Source organism: Miscanthus floridulus, chromosome 13 (assembly GCF_019320115.1).
Source record: "Miscanthus floridulus cultivar M001 chromosome 13, ASM1932011v1, whole genome shotgun sequence".
Lineage (NCBI taxonomy): Eukaryota > Viridiplantae > Streptophyta > Magnoliopsida > Poales > Poaceae > Miscanthus > Miscanthus floridulus.
The window spans coordinates 85,406,643-85,426,577 of NC_089592.1; the positions used below are offsets into that span (position 1 = coordinate 85,406,643).

At 42.2% G+C, this 19,935-nt stretch overlaps 1 protein-coding gene across 1 annotated transcript; it reads right to left on the bottom strand.

Annotated features, from left to right (window-relative positions):
• Window positions 1–16,047: 16,047 nt before the first annotated feature.
• On the bottom strand, window positions 16,048–16,734 carry LOC136501019 (uncharacterized). The gene is made up of 3 exons (XM_066496510.1): window positions 16,703–16,734; window positions 16,400–16,592; window positions 16,048–16,311 (listed from the first exon to the last, which is right to left on the bottom strand). The coding sequence occupies exons 1-3, from the start codon at window positions 16,732–16,734 to the stop codon at window positions 16,048–16,050; spliced, it is 489 nt and encodes a 162-aa protein (XP_066352607.1).
• Between the last annotated feature and the right edge of the window lie 3,201 nt (window positions 16,735–19,935).

Consider the following 19,935-nt stretch of genomic DNA (forward strand, 5'->3'; position numbering starts at 1 on the left):
TCACTTTGTATGTTCTCATCTTGTGGCAGTTGCTAGGCATCGCAACTATGATATCAAGGCCAGGATACCTCACGAGTTCAGTGTGGACATGCTTGTCCAAACATGGAGTCCCCACTTCGTGCCTTTTTGGGACCCTAGAGAGTGGCCTCCATATGATGGTCCAAAGTACGTTGTGGATCTAGCTTACCATTGGGACAAGCGGGGCTCTAGAAAGAGGATGAGGTACAGGATGGTTATGGATCAGATACCTGGTGGAACGCAATGTGGGAGAGTGACCCCATTTCTTACTGACCCCGAGCAGTACGAGTGTGGCAAGTGTGGTAGACTTGGCCACAATTCACGCAGTTGCCGTTGGCAAATTAGTGAGGTGGGACTTGTAGTTGTTTCTATTATTTAATACCTATCGTATTACTTGTACATTTATTGTTTTATGTTTCAATGCATATTTAATTTATAATGTACTGACTATCTTCATTTTGTAGGATGGCGCAATTCCACCTTCTGGACCCGGTGTACGACGAGACCCACCGGACGTCTCATAGCGGCGGGGCAGGTAAGATTTTAAACTTTCATATCACATACTTCGAATTATAAGCACATATGTGTGCCAAGTAACATTTGTTGATTGTCTTTTGTTTCCATGCAGGACCTTCCGCTCCTTCGTCCTAGAGCCCATGGAGGGTTCTTGGACATACAGTACGACGACAGGTACACACCTTACCTGGCGAGAGCTGGCCTAGATGTCATCTCTTTCCAGGTTCGTCGTGGGCTACCCATGTTCAACTCAGCGGGCTTGACTTCGCTGGTTGATAGGTATTTCCTAAACACATAGGTTCTATTCATATTCATTTGTTCATGTGCTTACCTTTTTGACTTGGATTTTTGTTTTGCTAAAATTATAGGTGGCGGCCTGAGACTCACAGCTTTCACATGGCGTTTGGGGAGATGACAGTCGCGCTAGAGGACTGTCAAAAGATGCTAGGTCTGAGCATTCATGGGAGGGCAATGACAGGGCAGTGTAGGTCAGAGGGTTGGAGAGCTCGGGTGGAGGCCTTCCTTGGACAAGAGGTGGGTGAGCAAGGGGCGCGTACTTCTGGTGTTTTACTCTCTTGGCTCCGGGCAGAGTTCGCATAGTGTCCTCTAGGGGTAGACGACCAGATAGTTTAGTACTACTGCAGGGCGTGGATCCTACACTTGTTCAGCTATATTCTCTTCTCCGACGAAACGGGGGACACTATGTCATGGATGTGGATCCACTGCCTCACTGACTGGGACCAGGTGGGTTACTACAACTGTGGCTCTGCAATTTTGGCTTTCCTTTACCCCCCTAGCTTTGTGAGGCTTGTCGGCGGTCTTCACAGTCAACCTCACTTGGTGGGTGGGTGTACCTACTCTAGCTCTAGATGTGGTCATGGCTTCTAGTTGCTCGTCACATGGTGCTGGCTCCTCGTGACTGGTTCCCAGGTCAGCACGCACGTTGACAGCCAACGTGGGCATACCAGTGGGACCAGGTGACAGTTCCTCATGTGAGGATGGAGCGGGCGTACAAAGAGTATACGGACGAGCTAGATAGGCTCACGACCTCTAGTGTAAGTATAAATTATTACACATGGTGGATTCAATAAATTGTTTATTATGCTATCTAACATCTTGTTTGAACATGTTGCAAGTGACTTGGGAGCCTTACGAGAACGAGGGGGCACTTCCTTTTCTGGTGAGCAACGTGTGTGACAGCGACAGCAAGCTCTATAGGGTGATGTGTCCTCTTATCTGCTTCTATGCTGTTGAGTACCACCTTCCACGTAGAGTTGCATGCCAGTTTGGAGCGAGGTAGCTATGGCCACCGTCTCCATAGTCGACCGGTGTTGACTTGCACAAGTAAGTTTTCTCTTCTTTCAATTGAACCGTTCTCCTAGACTTGCACTTCTGTTATTATCACATGAATGTCAAATGAGATCGATGAAATAATTGTTGGTATGTTTGTATGTGTATGGAATGCATATAGTCATGTTATATTATGTGTGGTTTGCATCAATAAACAAAGGAAACTCTGTCAAAATTTTTAACTTTGCCATACATGTATGTTATACTCATATTATATTCACTAACTTTGGTGTATGTGTTTTGCAGGCTCGATTGTAAGAAAAACAGGAAGATCTTTGATTGGGCTCTGCACCACCACACCTACATTGAAGAGTGGGAGTCGTTCGACGAAAACATGGACGAGAACGATGAGCCACACACAAACAGTGAGTACAGACGGTACCAAGCTTGGTACCACCGAGCAACTCGTCCGAGGCTTAGGCTACAGTGGTCACAAGATGACTATGTGGACATTGAGTCATCCGAGGACGAGGACACGGCGTACGACCACTCTACTCATGTTGGTCGCCAGGTGGATGCAGGACCCATCTTGGATAGAGTGGTATGTCATTTCCACTATTTTTCTATATCTATTCGCGTAACATTGAATTATAACTTTGAAGTTTGTTGTAGGGCAACACCCTCAGAGTGTCGTTCGAAGAGATAGAGCGCTTTCCACCGAGGGTGATGGACGACGATACGCGTAGCTTCCTTGACATAAGTTTCTATAAATATGCAATCAGTAGATTACTAACACGTTCAATACATTTAGTTGACATGACTTTTTGTGCACCAGAGACCGGCACGTCGGCTACGCTGTGCTCTGCGCGCTGTGGTTGCAGGACAGCCATGGCTCAGGACGTGCATGTGCCTTCTGTAGCCAGAGGTGGCGTAGGTTCATCTAGCCACGCACCTATAGGGTCATGAGGCATTGCCACTAAGGATGAGGAAGAGGACGATGACCATGAGGACATGGACCAGGGGCACGAGGAGCTTGGACCGTCTCAGCTAGAGGATGCTCCCTCGACTCAGCCTACGCAACAGCTAGGTACCAGGCGACGCCGACCACCCGACCCTTACACTCCAGGCACCCACGCTCTTGGACACAAGGGCAAGGGTAAGTCTAGGAGGCAGTGAGGGCTTTGGTTGATGTTGAGTTAGATGTTTTCATGGATTGTGGTGGACGTTTATTATGTATTATTATGGACTGTACGGACTATTATTATGGACTGTTCTAGCTTATTATTATGGACTATTATTATGTGGCATATATGCACTTTTAGTCTTCTCATGTATATTGTTTGAGATGAATGTCATATATATTTGTTGATTACATATGTTAATGTGATATTTGTGTTTGGATTGAATAGAAAAACAGGAAAAACTCTACCAAAATTTTCTGCCACATGTCAAGTCGTGCAGTATACCGATAGCATGTAGCCTTTTCAGTGATTTATCATGTCATTGTCCTATCGTACATCGCCTTTTATAGATGAATTGATTGATCAAAGGAATCTAGCCTTTTCAGATGAGTTTTCAAATAGGCTTTTCAGTTTTCTAAATAGGCTTTTCGGGGATGGCATCTAGGCCATTACAGTGTCCTACAAAATAGACTTTTTAGTGATACGTAGTAGGCTTTTCAGGACCATTGAAGCCACACTACAACGGCTTCCCGCTCCACTGCTGCCTATATATACACCTTCATTCACACGATGCAACTCACTTGAAACTAGTAGCTGGTTGTGTGCGAGTAGTAATGTCTGGAGGGTCATCTAGAGGGAAGGAAAGGGGGGGGGGGAAGAAGAGAACTCCCATTGTGTGGGAGGGGTCTCTAGGTCCAGAAGACTTTGATGAACTAGTGTATCATTTTTCGGTCAAGAGCAAGAGAGATTTCACCAAAGACTGCCCTCTCCGAGGATACGATGACCGGAAAGAAGATTGGCCAAAATGTAGGCATGGAGAGGACTGCTTAGTGCAGATGTTCGTGGAGGGTTTGGATGGAGGCCGTCGTTTCTTCAAATGTCCGCGAGCAGAGGTAATTGGTTTTAACATTCTTTACTAAAATTTGTTTCTCCAATGCTTTGCATCTAATAGGCCATACTCACTGCATTGTTCACTCAAATCTTTTAAATGCAGTGTTCGGAGTCCAAAAACAACTATGGCTTCACTAGGTGGGTTGATCCGAGACCAATCAATCCGCACGCAGAGTACATCTATTACTTGCAAGACCATATCTTTGAACTAGAAAGGAAAGTTAGCAGCGGTTACAAGGATGATGAAGCCGACGATAACAACAGTGGTGGTGTTTCACAGGAGGGACTGTGCCATGATCCATATTGCACCTGCCCTAATCACAAGAACAACGATCCCCTGCCACCTCCACCTCCAACAATGGGAGGTACTGTGGAGAAGGGGCAACACAATTTGCTATGTGGCCGCTGAAAGGATCTAGGATGTCGCCTAGAGGGGGGTGAATAGGCGTTTCTAAAAAATCAACACCTTTAAATGCGGAAACGATTAGTAATAGGAGTTTCCAAAATGGAAACTCCAAATCAAAGTAATACAACCCCTCACAAGTTAGCCACAAAGTATATAAAATATACTAGATAAACCTAGGGAGCCAAACAGCTGCAACCAAAGAGTTGAATCAAAATGCACTAGTCAGTTAATGTCGGAAGTCCCGACGTTTGGGTCAGAACTTCCGACGTGTCAGAAGTCCCGACAGTTTGGGTCAGAACTTCCGACGCAAACTGTCAGCACTTCTGACCCTTACGGGAAACGAACTACAAGTGCTAAAATGAACTTTGTGATGTTGATAACTTACAAACCCACTTCTTAGTGGTAAGGTAAGGTGTTGGGTTACTCTCTTGACGTTGATAAGCCACCACTCCGTAGATCGAGTCCCAAACCCTAAGAAATAGCTAGAGAGAGGGAGACAACCAAATACAAGTAATTTCAAGCAAATCACAACAACAACAAGCACGCGGGAGACAAGAATTTATCCCGAGGTTCGGTAGCCCCACAAAGGAGTTCCTATGTCCTCGTTGTTGAGGTGACCACTTAGGTCGGAGTCTCTTCCACCTCCTTGCCTCACTCAAGGATACCACAAAGGTCACTTGAGTTTCTCCACTAGAAAACAAGGGTAATACAAACTTCCCAAGGCTCTTCCACAAGATGGAAGCTCTTGGGCGACGCCTAGCCGGCTAGGGGAAAATCCCCAAGAGTAACAAATGCAAATCAAACTGGCTTGACGAAGAAATCAAGTGCTCAAGCTTGCTCCAAGTGTTTTTCTCACTCAATCCACTCTCCAATCACTCAAACCCTTTGGGAATCAAAGTTGGAAGTAAGGGAGTGAAGAGAGGGGAGCCTAGAATGCTTGGGGGCTGTTTGGCCGAGTGTTTGTCGCAATGAAATGAGTGGGCAACGGTTAGAAGTGAGGAGAGGGGTATTTATACCCCAAGTGAAAATCGAACCATTCAGATCTACGTCGGAAGTTCCGACGTAGATCCTGGGACTTCCAACGTATGAAGAAAACACTGTTCACAACAGGTCAGAAGTCCGTGTGTGCAAGTCAGTGTCGGAACTTCTGACAAACGTCGGGACTTCCGACGGTCATCACTTCCGACGTACGTCGGAACTTCCGACGTGCACAGTTAAACAAACAGCCAACACCGCTGAGGCCGGGACTCCCGGCTTGGGTCAGGTCAGTGTCGGAACTCCCGGCGAACGTCGGGACTTCCGACGGTCGGAACTCCCGACGAACGTCGGGACTTCCGACGTGCACAGACAGCGAGCAGTCAAAAGAACCATCGCTGCTGGGACTGCTGGCTTGGGTCGGGACTTCTGACTGTCGGGACTTCCGACACACGTCGGGACTTCCGACTGTCGAGAGTTCCGACACACGTTGGGACTTCCGACGTCCACAGTCACCGCCCAGGCTGTGACTGAGAGTCAGCACTTCCGGCAAGAGTCATGACTTCCGACTGTCGGGAGTTCCGGCTTACGTCGGGACTTCCGACACCGACAGTCATAGAAAATTATTCTATGTGCTCGTGAAGTGCTAGAGTGTCTCATTATTGATTTAGTTATTATGCTTGAGCACTCTATCTTCCTCAGACCACCTAAACTTGCATCCCTCTTAATAGTACGGCATTCCTATTAACTCAAATTTAAAAGTAGAAGGAAATTAAACCTTTTGAGTTGATCTCTTTGAACCGAAGCCGTGTTTTCCAATCTTCATCAAGTGAGGGTGCCAATCATGTTGATATTGATCTTTTCACTTGAGCATAGCCATCTTGAGCACGTGACTTGATTCCATTCATCAAATATGAATAACTCTAAATGCATCAAGTCACTTCCAATGCTTTGTCCAATATAGGTTTGATCCTCCACAACAATATGACCGTCGCAGCTTGATTAGTACCTCAACTAAATGCAAGTACTTCCTTCTTCACCCTAGCTAGGTTCTTCGGCCGCCAAGCCGTCGCTTGCCCTTCACCCTTGCTTAGTACCTCGAAGCCTTTCCTTGCTATCTTCACCATCTCAAGCCATCAAGTCACATCTTATGTTGAATCATCCATTCATTTGTATTGTTGTCTTTTTCTTTTCAATTTAGCAAGCTTCAAATATAAGACCATTCCATATGCAATCCCTCATGTCTCATTAATTAACTTTTATCGTGCTTGCTTTCACATAGATCATTGAAATCCCACAATAAATAAGCCTTCACATGAATTCCATTTGCATTGTTGTCTTATGCTTGAACTAGATTGTTTATACAACAATACATCATTTTTGGCTTTATACAATTTCATCAAGTATCTGTGAGATAATCAATTTCCTGTCGAACACTTCGTAAACATGTTAGACCTTTAATCGTGTTGTCATTCAATCATCCAAAACTCACTAAAGGGCTAGATGCACTTTCAATCTCCCCCTTTTTGGTGATTGATGACAACCCGATTAAAGCTTACAAAAAGATATAAACAATTAGGCTTTTGGATTCAATGATATATGAGAGGCTCCCCCTTAATGTGTGCAATATGAATTGAATTCATAAATGACCTCAAATGTCAATTTGCACATACTAAAGCACATAGGAGACCCCTCTTAAATCATTGCATCCGTGGGGTGCAAGTGTGTGTGACAAAGTGAAACCGTGATGCATATGACAAGATATATCACACAAGAATAAATATAAAGACATCACATCAAATATTTTCATTCTAGCATGCATAGTCCTTATGAAAATAAATATAACACATGTAATTCACACATAGCACTCATCACAAAGATTTCTCAAGTCATATCTCTCCCCTTGTCATAGCTACTCTCCCTTTCATAGCTAGACACAAGGTTGCATTCCTGAAGCTTTAAACATATCTCTCCCCTTAAGCTTTCATCTCTCTCTCCTCCTTAAGATTTAATCATATCTCTCCCCCTTTGTCATCTATCGCCAAAAAGGGTCACACAAAGCATAAAGGGTGCTTAAGGTACAAACTTTGTACTAATCTCTCCCTCTTTGTATTAACCTCTCCCCCTTTGTCATCTTAAAGAGGTTGTACTTGACACTTGTTTGCAATTTAAAATAGATCAAGTACATGGGTTTACTAGCTCATGAACAAACTCATACACTAACCACTAGATTATATAACCATTCAAGCAACAGTGGTAGTCTATGAATCTAAAAAATTTTCATTTGTAATGCATGATCCTATAAGCATGTACTATATGCACTAACCGCATACTAGTAAGGGATGAAAAATGATCATGCACAATACAATGATACCTTTGCTATATTGGAGAGGAAGATAGTCATATAGATTTCAATTCATTTCTCCAATAGCACCATGAAGTCCAATTATAAGCTTGGTAAAGACCAATAGATACCAATTCTTTAAATTCCTATTCTTCACCCTTATGAATTGAGAATCACTAATGATCAAGTGCACTCTTCTTGTTGTGGTTGGCTTGCTTCTTCTTTGATCATTGCTTGCTTGAGAGAACTAAAAGATGCACCACTTGTAATACCACTTGAAATTTCATGACTTGTTCTCTTTTGGGTGTTGCTTGCTTTCTAGACCAATCTCTTGATTTTCTTCAACCAAGTACCTCAAATATTCCTTTAGATTACCACTTCGATTTTAGCCATCCAAGCCTAGGGTGAAGTGACCTCTCTCCAAAGAACCATCCTTGATGCTCACTTGAAATAACTTGAAAGAAAATCACTTGATCCACTTGAAGGATTTTGTTTGATTGATCCATATTGTTGGACTTAATTTGATGAATAACTTTGAATCCTTCTTTAAGTCCTTTTCTTTCTACTTATTTAAGTCCTTTTCTTTCTATCAAAAGATCTCCAATTATCACTAGAACTTAAACTCCATCTTCATCTTCATCTTGGTCTTGATCTCTAGCTTGAGTACCAAATGTGTACCAGATACACTCTTCAAACAAATTGTCTTGTACTCATCATTTGTCATGCTTCTATCTCAAACCAAAACCAAAACATAGGTACTTCAATCACTTATAGATATGATTCTAATTTGAGGACCTTTGAATCTAAGTGACTTTTGATCAATCCAATAATTGTCACTTTCCTAACAGATTCTGTACTCTTCAAAGAATAAATCATATCTCCCAAAGTACATATCCAAAAACCACGAAATTTGGTGAAGATATGACACACTAAGTCTTCTAGTAGCTGTAAAAATTTGAGCTTCTTTTGACTGCTATATTGCTACCAGATTTCATATCTTTCCACACTGCTACATGCTGAAAACTGCTGCACTATAGCTGACAAGATCTACTCCAAATCTGAAGTATCACTTATCCAAATCTCATAAAATTTGCACAGCAACTAATACCATAAGTGTAGAGCATGCAGACCAAATTTCAAGCCAATACAAATAGATTTGGTTGCTCAAACATATCAATGATCATTGCTAGCTCAGATTTTCAATATTGGACAGATTTCAATAATTGAGCTATTTTTCTCCAAATTGAACCAAACTTGAAATCAACTTGTTTGAATACTCTCACAAGACATATGTCCATTCAAACCACTTACTAGAAGAAATCTTATGAACATATCCAATCAAACCAACTTCAAACTTGATTACTTAAGCATTTAATCCATTCAAACATCTCATAGCAAGCAACATATGCATATATATCCAATTCAATTAACTCATATGCACCCAAATAAACTTTGATCAACAAGAGATATACCTTGATAGCTTATGATCATCTTTGCAAGCTTCAACTCCACTTATTTGCAGGCATTCAAATATATCAATAAATTCCCATAACTTAAATATGACACTTGTATGTTGATAGCATATGGACTTCACTCAATTTTGACTTGGCATTGGGATAGAATTGCACTAGGTTTTAATACTTGACTCAACATAAGATGAACAATAATAATTTCATTGAATCAAATCTCCAATGCCATAGTACCTACAAACGATCATCCACTTTTCGATGGTACCCAAACTAGTTTGGGTCCTCTCATGTTAGACGCAACATACTTAGGCATAGCCTTAGTATGAATAGCGGAATTTTTGCAATACTAACCAATAAGGTACAATAACAAACCTTCCTAGGCATAATATTTGCATCAATTGAAATAGGCTTAGGATTCTCACTTAGGGGACATGAATTAGCCAAGAATTGATTTTCTCTTTTTCGAATATTTGGCAAATTTATGATTTTCAAAAACTTGAGAGAGATTTTAGACGGACATAGGGATTTTTATGGACTTGAGAGAACCATGTCACATGTGATTAGGCAAATAATCAACCAAGGGTAGCAATAATCACAATATGACATGACTAGGTCACAAAGACCCAAAAACCACATGATTTTCAAAAACCACACCACCTACACATGCTAGTTAGGGATTTTGAAAAACATCTATCCTATATCACACAAATGCACACACTAGCATATAAAGGGCCTTAGATGCACTTACAATGCATGTATGTAAATACATACCTTTGTCTTGAGCCCACAATATCACCACTGAGATAATACATGGCATGACAACATCATGTTGACCTCACTTGTCAAATAATCATACCATATATGAAATCAATTTTCATCCAAAGGACTACAAATAATACTAGATAAATTTGTTAGTCCACAATGGTGCAAAATAGAAACTGAGCTCCCCCTAAATAAGTACCACAAGTAATTTGAATGACTTTCAACAAGCACTTTATTCTTTTAAGAATTTGGGAGTCAATTTTCTATTTTGACCAACACAAAGTAATTTGCCATATTTAAATTTCGTTGAGACATACTCACAACCCACTTAGGTTTGATAGATCACAAGCTTCTGAGCAAATTAAGGATATATGAAATCATATGGATCAAACCTCAATTGCATCCCAATTAGTGCTCTGGTTCCTGCCATACCGGACACGTCCGGTAGACATACCGGACACGTCCGGTAGGTGCAGGACAGAAACAATTGAAGCGTTGCTTGTGATTCTTCGTTTTAGCTCTAGTACTTCTTATATGACTGCATCTGAACAAATGCATTGCTCTACTAGAGAGCCATTAAAAGCATCACATGACAAACATGATAATTATTAAATGAAACTAATTAGCCACTTCCAATTATTTCACAAATATGCTTATTTGTGAGCCATTGAGCACTAAACACAAAGTGGCTATCCTATAAGGTTTTTAGGTACTTGTTATTAATGGTAGAGATGAAGTAAATGATATGGTCATTGATTTATCTTTGGGTCAACCATATATGAGATTATGATAAGAATTGATTGATAGATTGAGTGAATATTGTCAAATTGTTTGCTCAACCACCCCGAAGCTTTCATCTCACCACCAAGTACCTACATTATCAACCTAAGCACATTTTGGTACCCAACTCTTGTTGGGTCCTTTTGGGTTAGTCAACAAGTGCTTAGGCACCCAAATGGCCTTAGTACTAGTTTGTGGTGAACACATCACCTTGCTAGTGCTAACTCCATTTGAGGTCTTCCTAAGCATATTATTATAAACAAATGTGTTCGGCTTAGGGACGTTACCTTTTGGGCAATCATAGCTTAGATGCCCCTTTCTTCCACAAGCATAGCATATGCGACCTTTGTTTGCTCTATGCTTGTTTTGCTTGTATGGACATCCATCAACCTTGTGGCCCATCTCATTGCATCCATAGCATCTTCTTGTTGCAACTTGGGCTTCCTTTCTTGACTCTTGATATATAGGGCATTTCTTGGTAGGATGCCCCAATTTCTTGCTCATGAGACAAGCGCTTTGTCCATCACTCTTCACTTGCTTGGCCTCCTTGATTGAAACCTTTTGAGTGGCGGCTTCAACCTTGTCGGCCCAATTCTTATGTGGACACGTAGCCCACTCATGTCCATACAATCCACAACCATAGCACATCTTTTTTTCATATTTCTTGCTCTTGGTTGTGTTGGCCTTGCTTGAAATGTGATTCTTTTGTTGGGTTTTGGAGGAAGCAAGGTTTGAACCCTTCTCAAGCTTCTTCACCATGTTATCACAGTTATCTTGAGAAGGTTGTGCTTTCTCCTTACCCTTCAATCGAATCACATCTTTCTTTAATCTTTTCACCTCTTCTTTGAGCTCTATGTTTTCTATAAATTTTTGCTCAATCGAAGATTGGCTTGCTTGAGAAGCACACTCATTAGCACAAGAAATATTCAATTGAGATTGTGTACAAGTGAGTGTGTGAGTGGGAGGTTGAGATGATTTTACCGTTGTAATCACAACCTCATGAGCCACCTCAAGCATGATGCTTGATTCTACTAATTCTTCATGAGAGCACTTGAGATGAACATAGTTTGCTTGTAGCACATTATATTTGCTTGAGAGTTCATCTAATTTTGCCTTGAGCTCAAAGTTTTCCTTCTCTAGTTGTGAAACACTAGAAGAGGAGTTAGTAACTAAAGCATGCTCAACTGATAATTTTTCATACCTCTCATTTATGGCCTTTAGCTCTTGCAATTTGGAGATGAGAAACTTTTCTTGATTTTGAAGTGATTGCTCTTGTTTCTCATTTTCTTCCTCTAGCTCATCATTCTTCTCAACTAGCTTCATGAGAATGAGCTTGTCTTTGTAGCTTAGATGATCAAGAGTGTAGCTATCTTCAATTTCAATATCACTCTCTTCTTGATCATCTACTCGTGCTATCTCCTTGGCTTGATCTTTCTTGCTAGCCTTCTTCTTGCTTTTCTTGGCCATGAGACACAAGTGATGAGTATCATGAGATACTGAGGTTGACTCATCACTTGGCCGCCACCGGGCTTGAGCCTCATCATCATAGACTGCCTGCTGTCCGGCTGCCTCAGCCATACCGAACGCGTCTGGTAGGGATACCGGACACGTCCGGCATGCGCTTGCAGACAGCGCAGTCACCTCGGCTTGCACCTCTTGCTCCGGCTCGGCGCTCTTGAGATCTTGTGAGGCTTCTTCACTGCATGAAGACATAATGGACATATTTTCCATTGACTCGACCTCAAGTGCATCATCGCATTTGGATTTTCCATATAACTCAATGAGTTTGGTCCAAATGAGATGAGCACTCTCCGGAGGTGGTTGTCCATTGAATATTGCCTCATCTTGAACCTCTGCACTCAATGTACTCAAAATGATATTAATAGCTTGAGCATTTAGTTGCACGCATATCTCTTCCTCTTTTGATAAATTCTTATAGTTGCTCCAATCAACTATAGGAAGAGGTATGCTTGCAAACACAATATGCTCAACAAGAGGACTAATATCTCTAAAAGCATTGAGTACATGAATTGACCAAGATAGAAAGTTTGAACCATCATTTTGGAGAAGCATCGGCTCCAACTCGATAGGCGTCGACATCCTTTTCTCACGGCGGTGAAGCTTTGGGTGAGAACCTCGCTCTGATACCAATTGAAAGGATCTAGGATGTCGCCTAGAGGGGGGTGAATAGGCGTTTCTAAAAAATCAACACCTTTAAATGCGGAAACGATTAGTAATAGGAGTTTCTAAAATGGAAACTCCAAATCAAAGTAATACAACCCCTCACAAGTTAGCCACAAAGTATATAAAATATACTAGATAAACCAAGGGAGCCAAACAGCTGCAACCAAAGAGTTGAATCAAAATGCACTAGTCAGTTAATGTCGGAAGTCTCGACGTTTGGGTCAGAACTTCCGACGTGTCAGAAGTCCCGACAGTTTGGGTCAGAACTTCCGACGCAAACTGTCAGCACTTCCGACCCTTACGGGAAATAAACTACAAGTGCTAAAATGAACTTTGTGATGTTGATAACTTACAAACCCACTTCTTAGTGGTAAGGTAAGGTGTTGGGTTACTCTCTTGACGTTGATAAGCCACCACTCCGTAGATCGAGTCCCAAACCCTAAGAAATAGCTAGAGAGAGGGAGACAACCAAATACAAGTAATTTCAAGCAAATCACAACAACAACAAGCACGCGGGAGACAAGAATTTATCCCAAGGTTCGGTAGCCCCACAAAGGAGTTCCTACGTCCTCGTTGTTGAGGTGACCACTTAGGTCGGAGTCTCTTCCACCTCCTTGCCTCACTCAAGGATACCACAAAGGTCACTTGAGTTTCTCCACTAGAAAACAAGGGTAATACAAACTTCCCAAGGCTCTTCCACAAGATGGAAGCTCTTGGGCGACGCCTAGCCGGCTAGGGGAAAATCCCCAAGAGTAACAAATGCAAATCAAACCGGCTTGACGAAGAAATCAAGTGCTTAAGCTTGCTTCAAGTGTTTTTCTCACTCAATCCACTCTCCAATCACTCAAACCCTTTGGGAATCAAAGTTGGAAGTAAGGGAGTGAAGAGAGGGGAGCCTAGAATGCTTGGGGGCTGTTTGGCCGAGTGTTTGTCGCAATGAAATGAGTGGGCAACGGTTAGAAGTGAGGAGAGGGGTATTTATACCCCAAGTGAAAATCGAACCATTCAGATCTACGTCGGAAGTTCCGACGTAGATCCCGGGACTTCCGATGTATGAAGAAAACACTGTTCACAACAGGTCAGAAGTCCGTGTGTGCAAGTCAGTGTCGGAACTTCTGACAAACGTCGGGACTTCCGACGGTCATCACTTCCGACGTACGTCGGAACTTCCGACGTGCACAGTTAAACAAACAGCCAACACCGCTGAGGCCGGGACTCCCGGCTTGGGTCAGGTCAGTGTCGGAACTTCCGGCGAACGTCGGGACTTCCGACGGTCGGAACTCCCGGCGAACGTCGGGACTTCCGACGTGCACAGACAGCGAGCAGTCAAAAGAACCATCGCTGCTGGGACTGCTGGCTTGGGTCGGGACTTCTGACTGTCGGGACTTCCGACACACGTCGGGACTTCCGACTGTCGGGAGTTCCGACACACGTTGGGACTTCCGACATCCACAGTCACCACCCAGGCTGTGACTGAGAGTCAGCACTTCCGGCAAGAGTCATGACTTCCGACTGTCAGGAGTTCCGGCTTACGTCAGGACTTCCGACACCGACAGTCACAGAAAATTATTCTATGTGCTCGTGAAGTGCTAGAGTGTCTCATTATTGATTTAGTTATTATGCTTGAGCACTCTATCTTCCTCAGACCACCTAAACTTGCATCCCTCTTAATAGTACGGCATTCCTATTAACTCAAATTTAAAAGTAGAAGGAAATTAAACCTTTTGAGTTGATCTCTTTGAACCAAAGCCGTGTTTTCCAATCTTCATCAAGTGAGGGTGCCAATCATGTTGATATTGATCTTTTCACTTGAGCATAGCCATCTTGAGCACGTGACTTGATTCCATTCATCAAATATGAATAACTCTAAATGCATCAAGTCACTTCCAATGCTTTGTCCAATATAGGTTTGATCCTCCACAACAATATGACCGTCGCAGCTTGATTAGTACCTCAACTAAATGCAAGTACTTCCTTCTTCACCCTAGCTAGGTTCTTCGGCCGCCAAGCCGTCGCTTGCCCTTCACCCTTGCTTAGTACCTCGAAGCCTTTCCTTGCTATCTTCACCATCTCAAGCCATCAAGTCACATCTTGTGTTGAATCATCCATTCATTTGTATTGTTGTCTTTTTCTTTTCAATTTAGCAAGCTTCAAATATAAGACCATTCCATATGCAATCCCTCATGTCTCATTAATTAACTTTTATCGTGCTTGCTTTCACATAGATCATTGAAATCCCACAATAAATAAGCCTTCACATGAATTCCATTTGCATTGTTGTCTTATGCTTGAACTAGATTGTTTATACAACAATACATCATTTTTGGCTTTATACAATTTCATCAAGTATCTGTGAGATAATCAATTTCCTGTCGAACACTTAGTAAACATGTTAGACCTTTAATCGTGTTGTCATTCAATCATCCAAAACTCACTAAAGGGCTAGATGCACTTTCAGCCGCACTACTAGATAAAACAAATCTATTATGTTCACGTGCCACATCCATGTTAGGTTTATTGTTCGGTTTAATTACCTAAGGCATGTTAGGTTTAGTCCAAGAAACTATGTACACTTGTTTCATACATGTTTCTCACATGCCATGTAATGTGCGTGTTGTTCGCTTCAATTACCTAAGGCATGTTAGGTTTAGTACAGGACATATGTGCCCTAGTTTGGTACATGTTCTGACATGCCATGCTCTATGTTATGCGTGTTCAATTGTGAAATCCAGTACTTCCTTGTGTTTTATGTGCACTTTGAGAGCTAGTTTTATTACCTCAACAACATTAAACCTAATACACTGACCACAAGCAAAAAAAGCGACAATACTATGAAATCGACAAGCCGACGGTGTGTATTCCCTATATATGGATGGTAGGAGCGCTTCAACTGCGGAGCCCTGAATGCGTCAGTGAGGTTCTCTCTATGAGAGAAAGAGAGGTTGCTAATCTTGGATCAGTCGGCGTGTTGGTATTATTGATAAGGCTTGGATTAGCAAATTAGCACTGCTTGAGTTTTGGTATTCAAAATAGCAAAATACATAAATTATCTATCTAAAGTACGTATGAATAACAAGACGACAAACTAAATAACACAGAACATGCCCTAGGTACATGATTAACCTAAAGTACATTACATTAAACACATGCATACTACATAGACCACATTGTCTATGATTAAACCATACAACTAGCCAACTACTGAGTGCAACGAGGCCACTTTCCCTTTTTCTAGGCATCAAGATTCTCCTCCATCGTTGCCTTCGCTCGGCGCACGCGCTCAAGCTTCTTCTCCCCCTCCTCCCTGTACGCAGCAACACGTCTCCTTTCCTCCTCTTCCTTGTGCTCCTTTTCTGCTGCCTCCTCTCCGCGTCTCTTCTCTAATATCTCCGGACGCTCTGCATCCCACTCCTTCAGGCCTTGTAGAAGCCGCTTGTCATCCTCCTTGATCTCAGTGTCAATACACTGCTCAAAATCACAGAGCAGTGGAGGGGTCTGCAGCACGAGCAATTGTTACAAAACCAATAAATATGCAAGACTTCATATGACACAAAATAATTAATAAACAATAACAAATTCTCACAATAAATGTACTGCGGCACTGACGCTGTGTAGGCTCCCATGCAAAATTGGAACACATCCAATACCTCTGCTTATATGTTGCCACATCTTCAGAAATGTCTATCTTGCAAGGATCACCACAGAAGCACATGTGTATTGGCACACCGCTAGGGAGCGGCTTTGGGACGTAGGGACTCTCGGTCATCCATCCGTAACTACATCCAATACCTCCGGTTTAACAAATTTCGTTCTAATATAACAAAACATATAACAATAAACCCTAAAACCCAGGGTTTAACATGTAATGAAAAAGATCGACGCATACCTTTGTTTTCTAGCTTTTCCACGCCTAGGCATCCTACGGTTGTATAATACATACGAATTTTAAAAAGTGCATGAAGCAATAACAAGTGAAGATTCATAGGTTAAGAATACGAATTGACTTTAGCAAATTGGTTCGAAATAAATAAGGAAGGGTGAGAGGATACCTGGCTCTCGAAGATCGACGGATCAAATCCAACTTTCTACGGTCCAATATGTCGATTCAAGAGGTTGGGAGAAGTGGAGAAAGGGAAAACCCGAGAGGAAGGAGGAAGAAAATGAGGATAGCTCGGGGAGGAAGAGTGGTGGTGTTTTAAGAATAGAGTCTTGGCGCCAAGATCTATGGCGTAAGGCTTGGCGCCAATGAGCCTGGCGCCAAGCGCCCTGCCACGTCAGCACATGACTCCAGTGGCTTGGCGCCAATGATCCTGGCGCCATGCCGTTATATCTTGGCGCCGACGACGATGGCGCCAAAAACAGGGTCTATTTTTTGAAATCTTTCTGCCAGAGACATATTTGAGAAAATCTTTCGAAAAAAGAAAAAAAACAAAAAAGACGGGCAAGAAAATACTCTAGCGTGCATGCGTGTCATGTTAGATTGGGCAACTATGGGGGGTACGCCGGCGTGCAAGCATAGCATGACGGGTTGGCCGACGTCAGAGGTGCCAGACCGATGGTAAAAAAATATCATCGGAAAAACAAGATCCAATCTATTACGGAAACTAGCAATAAACAAACCAATCTACTTGAGTTCTAAAAAGTAGTATCCGAACAGGAAAACCTCATCAAGATTGAATCTGCTACACAGGAAAAAAAATCTAGAGCTCGTCTAGATAGCTAGCAGAACTAATCTACATCTTCTAGATGTCATAATCTAGTTGCTAGAAAAAAAATCTACTAATTTACCATAGTAGTGTTCACGTACATGGTGATGACTGCCATCAGGGCAGCGGCAAAGGTGAACTACGCGTGGTAAACTGTAAAGTTCAATCTAGAACAAGTAAACTAGCCAGGGGAAAACGATCTAGATTGAAAAGTAAAACTGATCTGCGAGCAGATAGATCCAACCGGGATCAAGAACAGCATACCGTCGTTGATGAGTAGCGGTAGAGCGTACTGATGACGTGTTAAGTAACGGCGGTGTTGTGGATCCCTGATTCGGTTCCCTTCCCTCCCCGCAGCAGATAAGACGTGAGGAAGTTGTAAATGATCTCCCGTATCCCTTCCCAACAGCACATCAAATGAACACACAGGAGAGCAAATATCGTGGAACTCGTATCTCTTCTTCATTATAGATGGATACAGGTTCCTTTATATAGTCTTAACCCTTCAGGGGTATATTTGATATGAGCCTACAATTATGTTAGGGTTATGGTTTCCCAACATCTGCCACGTTTGAGCACGTACTACTGTTGGTGGATTTTGTTTTATAATGGCTGCTTATATAACGGCGAAAAATATAATATGGATGGTTTCACCAAGATAACCTGAATGAAAAAAAAAACATCTCCACATCTCTGTATTACGAAAGAGACGAAGAAAAAAGAAGTTTAAACTCAAAAGCTCATATCCCAAATAGTCACAAAAAAAAACTCATATCCCAAATAAATAAAAAATAAAAAAAAACTCAAAAGCTCTGTCCGATAGACATTACAAATACAAGAACAAAAAAAAAACTTAGCTCGCGGGGCAAGACAGTCCCCGGACATTACAAATACAGGAACCAACGTAACATAACATAACGTATCTGTGGTCGTCATCATATATTTAATCTAATATTACAACATAAATATATAAATAAATATCCTGACTTTCTTAAAAATTAGAATCTGCAAAGTATGTTTATGAAAAAGAATGGTATTATTAGCAATTTGGCATCCTTGAGAAGAAGACTGTTGCTGTTGGTTGATCCACGACGTGAATGTCCGATCGCACGGTCGTTATTGGAGGCATGTTTCAGTGCAGGCCGCCGTCTACAAGATTTTGCACCAACCAAACATTCTCCCCCATATGATTGCTCTGGATTCTGTGTGCAAGTGCACGCACGTACGTTTCTGCCACGTTTGAGCACGTACTTATACCGTTGATGAATTTGTTTTATATAACGGATAACGGCCAAAAATATAGTTGGTTAGAGAGATAACTGAAAGGTGAAAAGGGGTAGAAAAACGAAAACATCACCACACGCATGAAGCATCGATCATATTGCTTGAACCAACCAACCATTTATATGTTTTCCTTGACAAAGGTTGGACATGTGCTTCTCCATATCACTCTGAGCTTGTCCAACATAGCCACAGGTTAGTGTAGATAGTGTGAGTATTTTTTACTCGCCACAGAGTGACGAAAGTTGACAAGTTCTTGCGTCAGAAAAGGTTCTTCTCGTGGCATTATCCGTGTCAAAAACAAAACACAGACTTGTAGGATTTGTTGCTAAGCGAGGTAGCGACGGGGACATGAGACATGCATGTGCCTGGGTATCATCAGTTAGCAAAGTAAACCTCTGGTTCTAACATGCTAGGCAACGGCGCAACGCAGAGGACAATGGCCTGACATATTTTATTACCCTCTGCAATTAAAACAATAAACTCACCACAGTCACTTCAGTAATCAAGTAGTAGTGCTACATTCCTACTGATCGCCAACAATCTGAAAAAGCGAAAACAACTAAACAGGATTTTTTTTTTTGGCAATACTCGTTAAGCATTTTTCGTCTATTTTCTTATGAGTGTTTCGGTAGGACCCCTGCTTAGGTTGCAGTTGGACATCATTTGCTCATACAGCATCAGTCGCTGCTGCATGCAATTGCCAACTCCCAAGTGACATGCAAAAAGGCCTAAAGCTAGTAGCACTGTAGTGTAGTATACTAGCATGGTTGCAAGCATGTTAGCCCAGCAGTGCAAAAAGGCCTAAAGCCTAAGCAATAGTGACCAAATTTCAGATTTTTGTATGGGTGGCTCGGTCGGCCACTGCAGAAACAGCCCATGCGACCGTTCATCGCCAAAGCCGGTGCTTAGTAACTGGGCGCTATTTGAATAATCCTCTTTGGCCATGTAATGGGGGACATGAGTGAGTGCTAAAGGTGTTGATGAGCTGATCAGAGCACACCACACTGCACACCTGTGTGTTTTGGTTCAGTGTGCATTCTTTCCCTTTTTGTTATCTTTTGGTAATGAGGATTATCTTTTGAGGGCTAGGCTGTGTGTGCCTGTGGTCTAGCTAGCTAGGGCCTTTTAT

Coding starts and splice junctions, on each gene's coding strand:
- LOC136501019 (XM_066496510.1), bottom strand. CDS start 16,734: ATGCCTAGGCGTGGAAAAGCTAGAAAACAAAG. Junction 16,593..16,702: donor GGAAAAGCTAGAAAACAAAG/GTATGCGTCGAT, acceptor TATTGGATGTAG/TTACGGATGGATGACCGAGA. Junction 16,312..16,399: donor AGTGCCGCAGTACATTTATT/GTGAGAATTTGT, acceptor CTCGTGCTGCAG/ACCCCTCCACTGCTCTGTGA.